This window comes from Mycetomoellerius zeteki, unplaced genomic scaffold (genome assembly GCF_001594055.1).
Source record: "Mycetomoellerius zeteki isolate Tzet28-1 unplaced genomic scaffold, Tzet1.0 scaffold35, whole genome shotgun sequence".
Lineage (NCBI taxonomy): Eukaryota > Metazoa > Arthropoda > Insecta > Hymenoptera > Formicidae > Mycetomoellerius > Mycetomoellerius zeteki.
In genome coordinates this window covers 1,916,698-1,936,143 of record NW_017257338.1, presented here as the reverse complement: position 1 = coordinate 1,936,143, position 19,446 = coordinate 1,916,698, and the positions used below count along the sequence as shown (strand labels likewise).

The 19,446-nt window shown below is 40.0% G+C and overlaps 1 protein-coding gene and 1 long non-coding RNA gene across 4 annotated transcripts in view; one reads left to right on the top strand and one right to left on the bottom strand.

The window, feature by feature from the left end:
• Positions 1-1,513: 1,513 nt before the first annotated feature.
• The window catches only part of LOC108725532 (uncharacterized), a 21,311-nt gene continuing 3,378 nt past the window's right edge, over positions 1,514-19,446 (top strand). Inside the window, exons 1-2 of the long non-coding RNA XR_001936754.1 lie at positions 1,514-3,233; positions 7,287-7,290. This is a non-coding gene — a long non-coding RNA (uncharacterized lncRNA). The remainder of the gene's footprint in view (positions 3,234-7,286; positions 7,291-19,446) is intronic.
• Positions 14,994-19,446, bottom strand: part of LOC108725531 (headcase protein) — a 153,796-nt gene continuing 149,343 nt past the window's right edge. For all 3 annotated transcript variants that reach the window (XM_018452585.1, XM_018452586.1, XM_018452587.1), the window contains 3 exons: positions 17,431-17,619; positions 16,558-16,743; positions 14,994-16,073 (listed from right to left, as the gene is read on the bottom strand). In XM_018452585.1, the coding sequence (XP_018308087.1) occupies positions 15,900-16,073; positions 16,558-16,743; positions 17,431-17,619 (549 nt within the window). In that variant the 3' untranslated portion in view covers positions 14,994-15,899. The remainder of the gene's footprint in view (positions 16,074-16,557; positions 16,744-17,430; positions 17,620-19,446) is intronic.

The window sequence follows — 19,446 nt, the reverse complement described above, 5'->3', positions numbered from 1 at the left end:
TGAAACATAAAGAGGTGAAATCACCCCTTCAAACCGTTTTTTAGCCGCAACTGATATTTTCTAAATTCATCTCTTTATGTAAGCTACAAGTTTCACAAAGTTTCATTAAAATCAGAATTTGACACCTCGAGAGGTCCCCTTGTAAGCTACACGAGAATGGGAAATAGCTCCATTAATGCATAAGTATACGCGTGTGTATATATATGTTTACCACGTGCAAACGTACCTACAGATAGGATTTGATACGAACTACGACGTCTAAAAAGGAGTCCCCTTTTCTATTTGCGAAAAGGACTGGTTAACCGTGAGCGATTCTAAACCCCGTCAAATTTCTTCGATCAAACCGTACACCGCTAGTGGTAATATGTAATATGTATTTACCGTTATCGCTATCACGCTATTATATGTACGTGTACACGTATATATTCATTATGTGCGTATATATGTATGTATAATATTACCCAAAACCGTCGTTACGACCGCCTTTTGTAAGTTTCCATCGAAAAAAGCTCCGACCTCGCGCGACCTCAGCTTCAACGTTTCCCTCCCCCTCGTTGCCTTCCTATTTACGGTAAAAATTCGCATAGATCACCGACATCCATCGGTCACGAATTCCAAAAGCTCGCGTGAATCCGCGCTCGTCGCTCAGTGTGATATCGCCAATTGTTCGTTTTTCTGATTGTTTCGCCCTCTTTTTTTCATTTTTTTTTCTCTCTTCTCGACCGAAAATCATAGGAAGGCGAACGAGAGTCATAGGGCAGGGCAGTAAGACATGGAAAGGCTATCGCAATTCACTGTTTCTTTCGTTCTTTTCATCTTTTTTATCGTTCGTAGCCATCTCGCTTCTCTTTTTCCTCTCCGTCCTTCCTCTCTTTTTCTTTTCTCCTCTCACCGCCCTCGGGAAAAAAAGAAATAGATCTGAACGTCCGCGATGGGAGATAAAACAGGAAATCGGAAAGAAGTCTGGTGTGCGATGTTCCATAAGACAGGGACGTTTACGTCGTTCGAAGTCTCGATTGCACGCGGAATGGAAAGAATTCACTCGTTAACCGGGACTCCAATGACGACGAAGTCGACAGCGATACGGTAAAGAAACGTTAGACTGTCCTTAAGTGTTCACTAGCTGTATATCCGTCAAACGCGTAGCCAATTACGGTTCGTCACAGTAACGACTTCGAGAAAACACGAACAAATCTGATTTCCGTGGACGACATTCGTCGTAAAATACAATGATTATGAAGCAGATAATCGAATAACAAAATGATAAATAAGAGAGAATAGCGCGATTAATTTTATTTTATTTTATCTCACGTTCTATTTCACGATTATGAAATTGTATTACAAATAAGCCAATCGTAAGCTTTATCATCGACTTTCTTCAAAGTACGCAAAAATTTTTGCTATTTAGTTTCACGATAATATTTGATAATTTTTGGAATTATGAGCTTTCTTTGGATCACAATTTTAAAAAATTATGAAAATTTCTTTGTAATCTTTGTTCGATATAAAAAAAGAAATAAGACATAATGCAATATCATGTATGTGTACGTAAGAAAGAAGAAATAAAAAAAGTCTCGAAGTGCACGCGCAGTCGTCAGAAGTCCTCGCTGTGCCTTAAACTCTATTATAAGTTTAATCTCTGCACTACAAATAATATCGGACGTTGATTTCCGATGGAGAGCGGCAATTTCTTTTTACGCGTCCACTTCACTTCCCTCTCTCTTTTTATCTCTCTCTCTCTTTTTCTCTCTTTCTTTCGCTTCCTTCCGTAGAAAAACACCAGACTTTTCGTCACCTTTCACCCCTTTCCACAAACTTCCCGTTCGGTTGTCCCGTTTGGTCCGCACTACCAGCATGATTATTCGCTTTTGCATCGCAAAATGCTTGTGTCTACTATGATTTCTTTTTTTTTGGATCGCTTCCATGCCTGCCGTCCGATCGGTTTCTCTCCTCTCGATTCGCTTAATAACTAAGTAATACGGCTAAGTGTCTAAAACTACGCGCGGCCTCCGAATGAGGTCTTGCCGCGTCCTCGTTCCGACACGAGGGCGGATCAAAGTGTGATTATAGAGGAGCATACTCTATATATCTATACGGGATTACTTATCAAGGTTACATCGACGACACACCCTGCACGGTTACGTTCGAGTGTCTCGCGTTCGCGACGACGCGAAGCTTCGCGATCGATCGTGCCTGAGCGGATCATCGGGCAGGGACTAGCTTTCTCAGAAGATCGTTTCGATGCGGCACGATCGTCGATCTCGTAGCGCTCTATTTTTGTTCGACTTTTATTCAGTTTACGTTTTCTGTTCTTTATCCCTTGTTACGGAAGGTTTACCGATCTCTATCCGTATCAGAAGGGCTAAGCAGAGGCGAATCTTCGATTACTTCCGAACCCTTCTCGATATCTACTCGATACTAACATAGCGTTGCGCGTTTCCGAAATTGCCGACGAATTGCTTGCCTTAAACTAAACTTAACAATGTCTTAATTTTGATAAATACTACCGTGTTAATTTTCCACACGACCCTTCTCTCCGTCTTCGCGTGATCGACGTACCGATCGCTTAAAAAAATAGGGTACAAAAATTATTCATCTAAATTTATGAGATCTTACCGAATCTAAAATCGCTCCTTCGCGTATTAATTTTTTTTATAACACAGCCGAATAAAAATGCCCGAATTACCTCTAAGAAACTTATATCGAGAATCTTAATTTTTAGCGCCTGATCCGCGTTCGCTCGAGGAACGCACCGTTTTTTTTTTAATTTTCATTTTGTAAAAAAGAAGTCTACCCTTAAGATCCACCGTGAACTTAGCCCCCACTAAAAGCGCGACGACTACGAGAGCGTATGTCGATCAATTCGCGCGATCTCTCTCTCTCTCTCTCTCTCTCTCTCTCTCTCTTTCTCTCGGCCAAATTTCGTTTTGCGGTTTCTTTTTTCTTTTTTCCTTTTTCCCTTTATCTTCGCGTGTCCGCTAACTATACTAATTGTAAAGACGCAAATATTACGAAGTTCGCCGTAGTCGGGTCGGCATTACCGTCGTGATTGGTGTTGATTTACAGTGACAGCGGCGGATCTTCCCTTCTTAAAGACGACAAGAAATGTACGTCGCAGTCTTACGCGGGTACCTTATGTACGTATACAATGAAGAACATACATTCGTTATCGTCGACGTTGTTTTATGCCGTTATTTGCCTTGGGATCAGTATATTTATAAATCAATTGCGCCGTGTACTTCGCAACAGCCCGCGAAGCGTATATCGGAGGGCTAAACGTGAGTTATTTAAAATGGTACCATTCGCGCAAGTCGTACGTAAAAGAGCGCCGACTATGCTAGAAAAAAATCCAGCACGTTATTCCCGATCGTGGCGATCCATCCACTTCGCATGCGGATGTCCGATTTAAGACCGAAAGCGAAACTTTTCTGCATCGAGTCGAATAACGACTCGTCTGCAGGAGAACTTGGAAAGTTGTCACCGGGCTTAATCAAAGATCCATCACGCGCACCTGTTACCTATTAGCGTACCGGGGGGTCCTCGTGATCAAGACGACGGGCGCGAATGGCTCTCCAGCAAAGACTACTTATTCGACACGACGCTGTTTACACACATGACGCTTTATATAAGTCTACTGACTCGGAGGTTATACGGGGTGGGCTTAAAGGGGTATACATATATACGTGTATTTTATATGTATATATATACGCTACAAGTGCGATTAAATGCACGAATAGGGAGTAGCACATCCACACACCATTCAGACATCGGTTAACACCCTAAGGAAATTGGTTGCAAACGGGTACTTTTGGTATAACGGGAGGGAAGGGGGAACCTACGAACTAGCGATTAATGTGTATCCCGTTAAATTCTTAATTACGCGTATTGTCCGCGCGTCCTCGCAGCGAGCTTGTGCGCGAAAGACAATGCGTGTACCGCCCACGCGTAATCTTTCGCGGCAAGCTGCATGAAGAATCCAATAATGTTACAAAAAAAAGAAGACAAAAATAAAAGGAAAGAAAACCGATTTTGTCTTAGAAGTGCGCGACTATCCGTCGTTGATTACGAAGTTGCGATTTCGCAGTGCGCTCGTGCGTGATTTATCGTCGATCTGTTTTCTGAAATCTCTGAAGTTTCGATTGGCTCACGGCTCGCGAGAGAAAGACGATGGGAAGGGAAAAAAGAAGAAAGGGGATGTGGGAGTTGCGATCGAGAAATTGATTCTCGGGAAATACGCCCAATACGCCGAGCCGTAAACCAATTGTCTTTATCACTTCCGTCAAATGTCGCAATCCTGCGTATCGATTTGCTTTTTATTCATGTTTTCGTCCTTCACTTTCGTTCCCCCGTCTCCGCGTGTCCTCCACGTTTGTTCCATCAGCGGACATATGTCAATGGGATCGTTTTAGGCCAAGCGCCGACATCGCGCGATACCAAAGCGATGAGCTCAGACTAAGAACGCGAATCCTTGACAAATTGGACCGACTAAAACGTCAGCATCAACTCAACTGATAGGATAACACCTCCGTCGCGAGTTGTATCTCTCCCACCTGCTGCATTCTAAATAATTCGTTGGCACATCATTATGCATTTTACCTTTACAGTACTTTACAATTCTGAGTATTTCGTATCCGACTCCTTTCGTGTAAATTTTTCGCAAATTCAACAAATTGAATTATGTTCTCTCTAAATCTGAATCAGTGGATAATCAGTGATATCAGTGCCAAGTATGCCACTGGTAATCATTGAATGAAATGTGAAATTCCTAACCCAGCTAACCTTGTTTTAGTGCATAAATTCAATGATTATATTGGATATAGTATCGAAGATTGAAATTAATATGCAAATATCAATATTTTAATTATTTAATGCTCAAACTTTTTTCTTTTTTAGTTGAACTTTGCTGATTATCCAGTGCCAAGTACGACACTGGGTAATCAGTGACTATCCACTGATTCAGATTTAGAGAGTATTATATTTTATTATTTTTCAACATGTGTGTGTGTGTGTGTGGAGTTTAATTGTTTTAGAAAGTTGAAAGTATATTTGTTAACTTTTAGAGATTTTTTGAAACATTTTATTAGGTGAAAAAATAGACGGATACGACATACCTAAACTTGTACCAAGACATCGTTTGGTTTCTAATATTACAAGAGTCAATTTAAACAAACTCTTTTGAGCAAAGAGAAATCTCTCGAATTCATCACAAATACTTCACAGACTTAAATAAAAGGAAATACACGATTAAATGATTTGGTTGTTCAGTCCTATATTTGGTAAAAGTATAGTACACAGAATTTTCAATACGACGAGATCATATGCAGAGAAAGAGAATACGAATATAAAAAAATGTTACGTAATGTAGGATACTGAACTCATCGCTACAGTATAAAATAATAATGTCGCAAACGCTATTAATTAAGAGAATCCATCTTCCCCACATATTCAACTTTACGATATCTTTGAATTGTAGCTCAGAGAGACACGCAGAGGCGAGATGGTAGCGTTATACGTTAATAACAAGATTATGCTCCTATGTACATTTGTACCTTGGCCAACGTATCCAATCGACTCGATTACGGCCGAGCCCCCAGCATTCGTTTGAAAAATCCCGCAAAAAATTTCGGCCACTTCTTGATAGAGACCCACTTGAGCTAAAGCGTTCTGCCTCCCACTTAAAACGCGTTACTTTTCCACCATTCGCGTTTTAACAGCAGCGTTTCTTCGCCGCGTTATCAACAATTATCTTGCAGTAATTGTTCGCGAATCTCTCCTCGGGGGATCGAGAGCTCGGCTCCTTCAATCGTAGAACGTGAAAGACAGCCGGTGTGTGTACTATTTATGACGTCGGCGAACGATGCCCTCTCTTCCTTGTCTCACGAACGCATCCTTTTCTCTTAGGGATGTCCGGACTCGCCGGAACACCCTTTGATCTCCCACGTCGCGAGAACCTCTAAGTAAAACGGTTCTCGCGAAAGCAGTTGACGGTGGAGAGACCAGCGCGATCGATGGACATGGTGTGCATGCTAGTCGCCGACGTGAGAAAAACAAAACCGCTCTCCAGTAGCGCACTCGATAAAATTTCTTCGTCGTTCTAACGTTTCAGTATAACAATCATTAGGCAACGTACATTAATTACATCACTTACAGGATTAGCGACGGAGGTGGGAACGGATGCGGAGGGGTTGGGGGTAGATGGGAAGAGGAAGATGGACAAGATGGAATTCGATAAATCCATTGAATGTCGACGTTTATCGTCGGGGGACGAGGAGACACTACGAGATTTTGTATTCTGTGAAACTTAATCGGGAACTCGGAGAGACGCGGAGTACGAATTCTGTGGAATTCCGCGCGATCATTTCCCCCTTCGATACCGACGTTCGCTTCCGACGCGAATCCCTCCACGCTCGCGTTCCATGTCCGCGAGCAGCGTCACTATCTCTTTCTCTCGTCTCTCGCGTAAATCCAGCGTCTTTAAATAGAGCGCGAAATGAGCGCCATACGTATCGTCTCGATCCATTCTTCTCACTTTGTACGTCTTTCGATAAGAATGTAGCGTTTGTCGAGCAGGCTAGATGCCGCGATTCGATTCCCTAAATCCGCATTCCTACATATATAACTCCCTTTCCATCGTATATATTCCTCTCCCTCTATTTCTGTATCTTTCTCTTTCTGCGTCTGAAAGTATATTTAACCTGTAAAACAGGAGAGAAGAATTCGTGCTATCGCACAGCACGACCGACTTCGTGTGCTCAGATTATGCATAGAATCAGGTGTAATCTTGAGCATGAATGTACCCATGGTGGAAGAAACCCAGGTTCTGTTCTCGAAACAAATTTCATACAATTTTGCGCCAATGCCAAATACTACCATATTCAAATAGACACATTTATAGACTATACACTGCCAAAAAGAGCATTTTAAAACCTGATGTAGTTCTCACGCAGAATAGACTAAATTAATATAAGCACACATATTTAAGTAAAAGAATAATACGACGTGATGCCGATTCAAATCATCGCGGCAAGATGATGGTATCTGGCATGCAATTCTCATTGGTTAAATAGAAATGAGAACAAGTATTTATTATTCTCATTGGGTAATTAGAAATATGTATGAGTACTGGCAGACCTGAGCTTTCTTCCACCATGAGCGTATCAGACTTCGTGCGAATCTAAGAAGCCGGCTCGTATCCGCGCGACTAGCCGAGATTCGAGAATATGGTATACACGAGTTAACGTTCATTAACGAATTAACATCACAATCAAGCTATTACAGGTCGAAAGGCGCGTTAACCACCACGAAGACCACCCTCGCCTGCCGGCAAGTCTTCTTTTTTTGGCTTCGTCGATTGGTGACGGTTAACGTGCGCGAAACATGGAATTTAATTCTGAAGATCAATGTTCCCCGCTCTAAAACCGCACCCTCGACATCCTGATTGAGCGGTATGGTAACTGTAACACTCGGGTTAAGTTCGAAGAGACGGTTTTCAGCGCGGAGCCATTGGAACGCCAGGGGGTTTAAATATAACTGCTTTTCAAATAATACGTATATCTAATAATATAAACAAAACGGAAAAACTGCGATATTGTTCTCAACGCAATAAATGTTCGCGCGATCTTCCTCTAATACGGTACGTAGGTAATAGTTACACGGTTAACTATATGTGTACTTAACGTATTGCGCATTGATATAGCATACGCACGTATATATCTATGTATCTAATGTATTTACGTGTTCGCTTATCAATCCTTACCACATTAGAAGCACAAAACAAAATCTCAAACATTGCTCTTGATCTACGCTCTGTACGCGAAGTAAAAGAAGAAAATATCTGATTAACTGAGGAACGAGCTATTAAATTGAAGAAAAGCGCAAGAATTCTATAGAAGTCACTGAGGCGATTCAGTGCATTAAAAAAACTAAGAAGTCTGCTCTTGGAGACATTTTGGACACCCCTTAATGAATTCGAATCCGGACGATTCGTTAACTATATAACGCTAAATAGAAATGTCAAATAAAATACAAATGCTTGTATATCAAAGAAATATGTATGCATTTATTTTAAAAGAAATGTGAGTCAAGTTGTGTGAAAAAAATATTTCATTTTAATCAACATAAAAATAATTGTTTGATTTTAATATTAATTTCTTAAAAAAATTAAACGTATCGTCTGGAATCAAATCTATGTGCCGAAATTGATCGGCAGAAGGAAGATCGCTCATACGATTCTACCACGGAGTGTTGGGCCTCCTTCCTATCGATCACAAAAAATTATCACCATTTCGCGTACCCTCGAGTACGCTCGCGTAAATAATGCTGCAAGAAACTTGTAATAGAAAAAAAGGAAAGCCGAATCAGAAGTTTCGTGCCCGAGCTTTTATCGTGACGCGTTTGAGAGTCGAATATTATGGAAATAAAGAACTGCTCCGCTGCACGATTGTGACGACTGCTTGTCATCCTCCCGATTTGCTGCAATAATTGCGACTAATAAAGACGCTGTTAGAAACGTGTGTTCATGTACGTGTAGGTGTGTATTAACGCGTGCGTGACCACGGCGTATCGCATATGACTATGACGAGAGATCACGAGGCGATTTTCACAAGCGGACGCATGTTGCTCTAAAGCCCATGACACATACAAAAACGTAAGACCATAAGACTTAAACAGTAAGGAAATCGTAACATTGGATTCGCTACTGGCCTTACGGTCTCTACCGTGATTGGCCAACTCGCTTACTGATTACGTCTTACGATCTTACGTTTTTGTATGTGCCATGGGCTTAAAATGGTACGGCGCGCATAAAAATCAAAGTCAACAAAGTAAGTTTATGATTTGATCAAAGCGTTAGTCATTCGATACTTCACATAGATTTTTGTGTTTCGAATTCTGTATAATATACTTGCCCAATGAAGTACAACCTGCGAACTACTTTGTTTAGGCTATCATCTTTTCTATCTCAACGTCATAGCGAATCTCGGCTCTTATACGCTCACCGAATAAATATTTGAGATGAAATATCGGCGCCCATCATTATAGAGTAAACTTGCCTCGCCAATGGTTCCAGCCATTTGATATTTATAACGTCCGGGATACTTGATATTTATCTTTCCCGTTATCATCTCGATAACAGCAGATATTATGATGTACGATCTCTATGTGTCATCAGATGAGGTCATTTACAATCCCACTGTTCATACTTTTGCGATTTATGATTTGAGAAAGTGAAACAAACTTGCCCCTCGTGTCTCATCGTCGATACCGTAGAATGCGCATTTGTGATTTTCCTGTGATTTATTTAACGCGTGCGGTTGCATATATGTGATCAGAATGTGCGTGTGTGATTCCTTTTTCTCGGTACATTTCTAAGGAGCCCGTATACGTTGTTTCGCACATATCTGCGACGTACACGTGAGAACGTACGTATATATAGATTTATATATACATATATTTCGATATATATATACCTATAGTTGTCTAGCACAGCTGTAAAGACCCTTATTCGCTAAAGAGACAAAAATTGATGATTCTTAAACGTACGTATTATTCATTTTTCATATAATATATATATCTATCTATATATATATTTTCATATATATATATTTCTTCATCTATTCATTTATTTCATATATCGAATTATTTAAACGAACTTTGACCGACGAGAAAATCGTTCCCTCACGTCCTGTGGCCACGTCAAGGCCGCGTGAAAGGATTCCGATGAACAACCGATATAATTACTATGATTAGTACGTAATAAAATTTTCCCTCTCCCCCTCGTCTCAATCGTTCTCTGACATCCACAATATGACACAATAACTTATCACTAGGACGATTCGTCCGGTCGTCTACCCGATTTTGCTCGAAGACGTCGTTCGATTGCACCGGCGCGATCTTCCTCAGATTCTAGAATTTCTCTCTCGCCCACTTCCGGTATGGAGTTTCCGGAGGGAGGACGCACGCGTCGTCCTCGCAGCTCAGCGCGAGTGGCGCACGTCGCGATGTTCTCCAAGATCGAATTTCTGTCTCAAGGTCGACGTCGATCTTGGCCGAGTTCTCCCAGTTCCGCTCGATTCAAAGTCGACCGGCGCCGAGGTGGAGGTCCGTGGGGAGGGTTGCGCACGTCTTCGCACCCCGAGGCAAAGCTCGAGGACAGAGTCTCACCTTCACTTTTCCCTCCCCCCGTCCCTTTTCTCTCCTATATCATCCTCCTCTCTTTGGAAGCCGGGTGAACGACCGGCGAAAACGAAAGGGCATCTTAACTACAAGAAAACTGTCGTTCTATATATATAAACTTACTATTTATCGATGATTCAAACCTTTTCTTTTCAAGTAATGACTCTACACTAAACTCTATTCATAATTCAACCATTCGTAACCTCTCTACTCCATCACGGAGTTCTTTCCCTCCCTCCCTCCCTCCCATCAACCCTGTCCTCCTAGACCCATACAAACGTACCACGCGAACGCCATTCGGATTATATATAAAATTCACAAACGCGGGATATATCGATTATTTAGTAAACCTTCGGGTAGTGAGGAAGGCAGATGTCTGGTCGATAATACCGCTTATCTCGAAAGAACGGTAAAATTATCGACAGGATCGCTATCCCCACTGGTACCCCAGTCGTCCATATAAAAAACACTGATATACAAAACGTTCACTAGATCGACACTGAACGTTGGCGAACGACGCGACGAGAAGAAATTTTCAACGGATAAGTTCATGCGTACGAGAAACGCACGAAATGCTGCAATTATGTCGGCTCGTGTAAAGCGCGAATACCTTTGTACTGCCTATCGTTAGCCTGAATGACTGTGAATTTTTTAGAGTTCCCAACGTTCGAGAAGACGCGTGGATTATTAGTGGATTATCTTTCGATTGCTGCGCAAATAGGTTTCCGGAAGGTTAAACATTCGGAATCACTGGTATGCTTATGTGAGGTTCCAGACTAACAGTTGTCGTTATGGAAGACCATAACGTGTCCATTTGCTGGATATGACTAGCTTCCTGAGATACAGGACATTCGTAATTGAAGTCAAACTCGCCTCTTAAGAAAAAACACTAAAAGAACGATTTTGTTAAAGTATCTAAAAATTTAAATAAATACAGATCTGAAAACAATTTTGTTGGATCGTCAAAATAATTATGTAGAAAAACTCAAGCATGATGAGCAATGCTACAAAAAGTTTAGACATTCTCGCAATCAGTTTGAGCGTCCTACATAATTATTTGGATGGTCCAAGAAAATTATTTTTAGATCTTTATCTATTATAGCTATAGCTAAGTTTTTAGATATTTCAGCAAAACCGTCCATTCAGTGAAGTAACACTGAATTTTAACAAAGTCAAATTTTCCCCTCTTCTCATTTATGTATCGCTCGTATTGCTGTTTCATTTTTGAACTGGATTGTCACGTATACATCTCATTTTTTTACCGCATTTCGGCATCAATTAACATAATGACGTACCGGTCAGTCTGATCAAGAAGATATCACAGTGCTGTGCTCTGCGTGGAGCATATCGTATAAGGAATCCCGCGAAGCGTCAAACTTCCCGACAATCTTCCGCGTATATCGTCTTTCAAAGATTGCCGTTTCTATCAAATCAAAAGATATGACACCGAGAATCACCGGGGGATATATTTGCCTGAATGTTGCTCTTCCATGATAATCCTTGGAAAATAGCGCTTTCCAACTTGTATCTTTGTACAATATATTTTTTTATGTCGGATCTTCGTGAATCGGGCTAACGTTGGGCGATTTTACAGCGCAATGGGTCGCAGCAGCGAGATATTGCCGATATATAGTTTCTCGTCGCGCGGTTCCACTCACGTTATTGGTGAAAATAGCAAAAGTACAAAATCGCTATAGTAATTATCCGAATAAAAAAGATTAGCCTAATGTAACATTAACCTTATCAACTACGGAGCTAAGTGCGCCGTCGTGCGTCGACGCACGATCGATGATAAAGACACCTGCTGTCCTCTTAGAAAAAAAACAGCAGCTTGCTACGGCATCGTCAGTAGCGAAAAAGGTATCCTTTTTCCCCTCCCCTCTCGCAACGATTCTTTTTGTCTGCCGTAAGTTCATCGCTTCTCTACGTTCCGAGGATCCTCCGATACCAGTTCGACTCGAAATTCGAATCCGACTGGGATGTTTGTCTCCACATATATTCGCGCACGAAATTATGGTAAAACAAAAAACTAAGGTGCTCCCCAAATCGCAATATTCTCGGCTTCGCCCCTAATCTATGCCTGCTGCTGACACGTCAACATGATCAGCCGTTGCCAAAAATTGCCTAAATTCTGTAGAAAGGCTCCTATATGGTCACTAGTTTTTCCTCACATTTTCAGTGAAATACTTTAGTTATATAGTTATTGACATTGAGATACTTTATATATTTATTAGTTCTAAATTATTAATAAACTTATATATGTATACAGAATTGTTATTCTGTATTATTACATATTTTCGTCATTTTTTCATTAACAATGTAAAGTAAATCAAGTAAAAGTAGAAAAATGTAAGATACGTTTTGTATCTAAAAGGACGTTTCGCACTTTAATATTCTCAAAATTCCCAAATTCGAAGATTCTTTAGTTTTCTATCATCAATGAATTTAATGAATGCGAGAAAATTAGCCAGGAAAGTGTGCGTTTAGGAAAATTTCGTAAACACGAGGAGCCTCTCTTTAAGTGATTCTATTTATTATGAATCCACGCAATGAAATAATTCTCGTGATCGCGTCAATCCGTGCAAAACCACGATAAATAATAACCGCGTGAATAACTTTGAAACTATATTGATCCTCTCAGTTCCTTTCTCGTTTTTGTTTGCGACAGGAACCGACAGGAGCGAGTAATAGCGCACATCGCTGATTCTTATTAAAAATTGAAAGCAGTAGGGAGTACAGGCGACACATCTATTATACACGCGTCATAAGTCATTAAGGAAAATTTCTCGTACTCGCTTCCGATCGTACGAGGAACTTGAAACGGCTCGAAACTGGCTGTCGCGTTAATTTTGAAGAGAATGTTTCACTTACCTTGAAAAATGCGCAAATGTGGTTTCTTTTATAAAGACCAATTTTGTGTCTCACGTCTCGACAAAACTTCGCACAGAGAAGCAAAGGAAATGTTTAAAACAGCGGTACTTCCATTTTCTAAATCCAGACTTCATCTCATTTTGAAAAGCGATAATTGAGCCCATTTCGATGCTTCCAACGTCGCTCGAAATTTTTATCGCACGTGCTGCGAAAAAGAAATTCAAGTTCCTTTCACCATCGATCGAGCAGCCGTACTTGCGCTTTTTAATCAGCATTGTCAAAGGTGGCGAATTCGATAAAAGTCAGACAAAGAACGACGAAAATATGAATTGGAAAACGAAACTTGGAAAAGAAGGAAGAAAGATAGAGGAAATACTAAAACGCTGCTTTTCCTTGGCAATTGCTCATTTGGCACTCTGAGAAAACGTACGATCGAGACGAAACAATCGGAGAAGGACTCAAACGAAATCGTCCTTGCCTCCGGCACTAAACGCGCGAGAAATTATTAATTAACGCGGGAGTTTAATTCATCGCGCACAGGAAACGCGTCAGGTGTTTGATTCGCCAATGTTGGTTGTCCAAGGAAGATTTTCTCAAACTGATACATACTCAAAGCGCTATCGCGCATTTTCCTGTGCATTATTTTTCAATTTTTTTAATTTTTTTTATTTCTCATCCCCCCTATTTTCTTATCTCATTCTCCTTCGGTTCTTCAATGAGTCGTGAACGAAACTGCGTGACTACTTTAAAAATTAATGAGTGAATATCATTTTATTTCTTGTGATCTCTTTCATATTATTTATTTCTTATGATACGTAAAAAAAAAGAAATTTACGTCTATTAGACATATAAACATTATTCTTTTTTCGTAGACAATCATACAAATAACTGAAAATGTTATGTACAAAAAGAAAATTTAAGTTTTTGAAAAATATTTTAAAAGATTACAATTAATGTTATTTATAAGCGTGTTATTTTCGTGCATTTCGAATTGATATATATAACACTGTGCAGCAAAATAAAATTCAAACAAATTTTCCTCAGTTTTTCACGTAGCATATATTGTTAAAAAAAAACATGCATCGCTTGTATGAAAACTGCATATTGTTGTCAATATTACATGTAAACAAAACGATACTTTTTGGTTTTATCAGATGTATGGCCGATGAAGACGAACGAAAATAAAAGTATGCTACGCAAAGGCGTGAAAAAGTAGCAACGCAGCTTCACGATCCTCATCGCGTTACGCATCACACACACGGGGCATTATATTATCTCCTAAATATACCTCCCGACATACGGATTAAGTATACTTTTTTTAAATCGAAGTAACGTAAAAAAGGTACACGATCGACTATACTACCTTGAGAACGGTGGGCGGTCTGTTTGTGGGACGGCCGCTATTGGTGGACAGCAACGACCAGCATCGCCAGAAAAAAAGGAGGTTCTCTTCCTCTCCAAATACACTTGTTTCTCTCCTACTTAATATATTATATACACTGGCTACTTCGAACGATCACGACTTTCCGCGAGAATCGTCCTATACTCGAGTGAGCGACGACGGGACGATCGGCGAAACGAGAGAACCGTGCACTTTCGTCTAGACGAAAAAACCGTGTGTACACAGCACGAGCGGTAGTATCAAACAATTGGTTTCTTCTCTCAATGAGTTTATTTTTACCTTTACGACCGGCGCGAATTTCGTCCGTCTCTTAGCAACTCTCCTGTCCTGAATCGCGGAAAGTCGCGACGCGCGCCCAATCGAATCAACGTTGAAAACCCATCGAATGAGTCGTATATCCTTAAACAAAATCAACATGGCCGCCATAAACGTATAAACTAATAAAATGTAAAAAAAACAACGTGTTCTCGATTATCTAAGTAACAAACGATAGTTATTTCTTCTTTCTTTCCCTCCCAATCTTTCCTAGAAAGTAGCCTTTTTCTTTTTTTTTCTTTATACACATTTATAATAAAGAGAATCGACCTTTCTCTCCGTGTCTAATATCGTTTCTCTCCGCCTAAATTTATTTCATGTATTTATTTTTCTTTAAAGTAATTTCAACTATATTACGAAACGGGAGACGGCGAAGCTGTCACACTTGTCACCCGAAGTTTCCGAAAGAAACCGTCCAAGAGATGATTCAGCTTGTAGCCCAAAACTTTTGTGCATAAATGATGAAACACACAGATTTCTCCAACAAAAAAATTTTACTAGTTAAAACTCACCTATATCAGAGAACTACGTTTGTAATGACACAATTGTCAAAACGTAGTGTATACTAATAAAAAAATTAATTGCCGTTTATTACAGCAAAACGCACGATAAATGCCTTAAGAAACTTAAAGAGCAACGTTATGGGGAAAATAAAGCATACTAATTTTGCAAGTCTCGCCTCGCGCATCGTCAAACGAAAACGTCAATAATTCGACGTCTCCCGCTTAAGATCAATCTAGACAAACAAATCTACAATTGACGTTAAAAAGAAACATCTTAAATTTTAGTACTACGGGAATGCGCCAAGGGGCTCGCGTGTACCGTCATCGTATAGAATAGATTGCTAAAAAAAAATGTTTCCTAAGGAATTACGAAGAAACAACATCAGTTGTCGACCGAAATAAAAGTGTTTGGCGAGTTAATAGGAATTAATACATCGGTGGATCCGGCCGACAACACGCGCCAGGAAGGATCGCGGCCCCCGTGCGCGTTCGCCATCATCAAGTCTCTTACAGGTCGCGAGGGGAGGATTCTAGAGCACGGTCGTCCGGAACAGGGAGATCGACTTGTAAAAGAGAGGATACAAGTCAGCCGCGGTCGTGCGCATACGGCGGCGGTTCGCTAAGTTCTCTAATGGTTACGGCCACTGGCTGTAGAGCTGAAACTGCTCGCGGGTGAAGCAGGCCGAGAGCGGTTTCACAAAGTGGGCGTCGACCGTCCTGCAGTGTGGGCAGCCAAAGACGCGGCTGTAATCCGAGTAGAAGTTCAGTCGCTGATGAGGGTAGATCAGGGGTTTCTGGCAGCTGTTGCACTGGAACGAAAATCGGACGACGGTGCGTTCATTTCGTGACGTGTTCCCTTCGTTGCGGGCGGGCGTAACGAATCGGCGCGATAGAACGAGCATACAACTTCGTCTAATTTGCTACGTATTGTAAGTTCGTATTATATTATATCCTACATTCACAAACTATGCAATAATTTATCTCGAAATCATTAATTTGAAGAAAAATAACAAAGAGGTAAAATAAATATCAATATAATACTGTCGTAATTTACATCAATATTAAATTGAGAGAAATAAGTAAGTGTAAAACAAATTGAAAGATAATTTAGAGTCTTCTATTCCAATAATTACAACTGTATAGATATTATAGCGTTAAAATTTAAAAAAAAAAAATTTTTTTACACAATATAAGAGCACACTACCCGCGATGCTGTATTAACACTCAAAGGGGATCAACTGTTTAAAGGGTCAAAGTTCGACTGGGTCGACTAGTCACGAATTTAGAGCTTACCTTGAGTCGCTCGCTGCAGCAGGGCATTGCAGCGAAGATATCGTAGCTGTACATGGTTCCGAGAACCAAGCTCGAGCCATCCCACGGCTGGGTGCAGAAACGACAGCGTACGGGCTGGCCGCCGCTGCCCTCCAAACAACTCATGCACACAGCTGACAAAAATTGTGTGCGACCTTCGACCTTCACCTGGAATAAAATATCAAAAAAACCGGACGTGCTATTGGAATCTTGCACATGGAAAGAACGATTTTGCTGAAGTATCTAAATATTTCGCTCGATACAGATCTAAAAATAATTTTATTGGACCATCAAATTAATTATGTAGGAATCCCAAACATGCTGAAAAATGCTGCAAAAATTTTGATATTATAGCAACTAGTTTGAACGTTTTATCTAATTACTTAAATGTCCAAAAAATTATTTTCAAATCTGTATCTAGTTACTATTTTTAGATACTTCAGCAAAACCATTCCATACAGAACCATGAAAACATTGCAGTTAGATCACGAAAAATGCGATAAAACATAAGTTGTGATCTTAGTGTTTCGCACAGTTTTGCCTGTAAATTTGTAATCAAATTGTTAATCAGTGTGCAGAAGTAATTTATACATGTTACAGACAGATACTGTGTATCTACTATTTAGTTTATCAAGACATTGTTGAAATGTTCTCCGAACACACATTCGATGTAAAAACGAAGTGTATGAAATAAAACATATCGATTAAATCTTCTTAATTAAATTGCTTTGGGATAGCTTTATTTGTGAATAAAATACTAAACTCATTAAAATTTTTATGTTACTTAATTAAATATTTGTCTTATTTTTTTCGATAAGAAAATCGATACTCATAAAATTTTGGTGAGAAACATACCTCAGCGCAAGCAGGCGAATGTTGTCTGGGTGACAAGAAGAATGTGCCGTCCACCAACGGATACCTGTCGAAAACCAGCATGGCAGCGCGACAAAGGACACATGTTACTCGAGACCACTGCAGAGCAGCCAATGTTGATAGAATGAAGCATCTGGTGTCGTCGTTGCCGTGGTTGCCCTCGTCTTCCATCTAAAAACAAACCGTTAACGAACACATCGTTACATTGTGTGGGCAATCGTGTTGAATAAACATATAATATATATAAAAATAAGAGAGACCATTCGTACTAGTAATAACTCGTGAATTTATCTTTCTCTACAATTTACGAGGAAAATAAAAGAAATACTGAAGAGAAGAATGAATTTTTCTTTCAAACTTATTACAAGTTTATATTCGAAGATCCGATGGGAAATATCTGGTATAGGTATCGTATCACGTCGGGCAGAAAACTCGAAGTTACTTTGAGCGGAAACGTTAGTCGATAACGACATCTTTTATCCCTTCGTTCGATCTCGTTTCCCCGTTTACTTGCGAGAGTAACAATAATTTGAATGCATAATTCCCCATCCGGTAACTTTTACGCGCGAAGTAATAATGTCGGCGACATCAACAAAGCTCATGCCCGCCCTGCTCGTTAAACCAGTTTCCGTGGGACGTTAGCCCTCGAGAGGAGAAAAATACACGGGCCTTGATACCGCTGCCGTAAAAAGGCCAAAGGCAATGGCGAGGGTTGAAGATTCGAAGGATGCAACGTGGCGTGGGTCTCGATAGTGGATAAACTAAGAAGGCGGTGACTGAGAAACGCCATAAAGATTTTCGTGATGAGCGAGAGGGGAATAGATGGAGCTGGATGGAAAAAGGATGCAATGGCGAAACATATTTCTGGATCAGGACACTAAAGGACGAAGAAGCATGGAAGCCTGGAAGCCCCGCGATGGAAGTTTTGGAAAATGCGCAATAGAGGTTCTCATGACCGGCGAAGGAAAAAAGGCAACGGGATAGACAACGAGATATTTCCAAGAAATCCGTCAGTGAATCTTAATAGTGTCTTGGAAAAAGTCTGTTGAAACAAACTCTTTCCGAGCTGGAGGTGAAATGAAAGAGCTGGTGAAACAGTCGTACCGTAGTAAAGGAAGGTTTTAATAACGAACTGAAGAAGAGAACAAAAATGGTAGTGAAAGAAGCACAAGTTAGAGAAACTGCAATAGAAAGGAAAATTGAAAGGTAGCCGCCTCGAAAGGGCCAGCGAAACGGCGAGGAAGGAAGCGGAAACGGGTGGCTTTGCCGTCGACGGAGAAAAACGTCAGTAGACGACATTTATAACCACAGTAAATAACTAGTCTTTCTACTTTGTTATTGTAAAGAAAAAATAGAATAGGTAATGAAAGAATGTTTGCAAAGTTGAGAAGTAGAGACAAGAATCTTCGTGTTATTTTACTATTAGATAACTTTTATAATTAATAAAGATAATATGACTATTCTAAAGCTGGTTTTTCATTTTCTGGTTAACTTATAATTTAGACTTAATTTCACTTAAACTGAGATGGTAATGTAAAAATTGTGTTTTTTTTTAATTATTATTTTTTTAGCTATGAACATTAAAAATTATCACTATTAATTAAACCATCAGTTTAATAATTAATCATAGCTAAAAATATTTTTATGTTATTATTAGGTATAATTACAGCTTAACTATAGAAAATGAAAAATTGGATTTAAATGAATAGTGATAAATAGCGGCAACATTAAAGCAACAAAATTGTTAATCATTTATCTTATTATTTTTTTTGTATCTAAATATATAGAGTGAGTATAAGTACAGATTGAGATAAATTTTTCTTATCTCCCTATTTATTTCAGAGGCTCAGGAACACGGTTTTGTTCTCGTCGATACGTGACGTTCTGTTCATCCTTAAGATTCTTCGAAGATGAAAGTATATTTCCAGACTACGCGGAGAAGGTTTTCGAGTACTTGGAGTGACCGCCCGAGGGGTATAAGTGAAGAGCAGGGAAAGA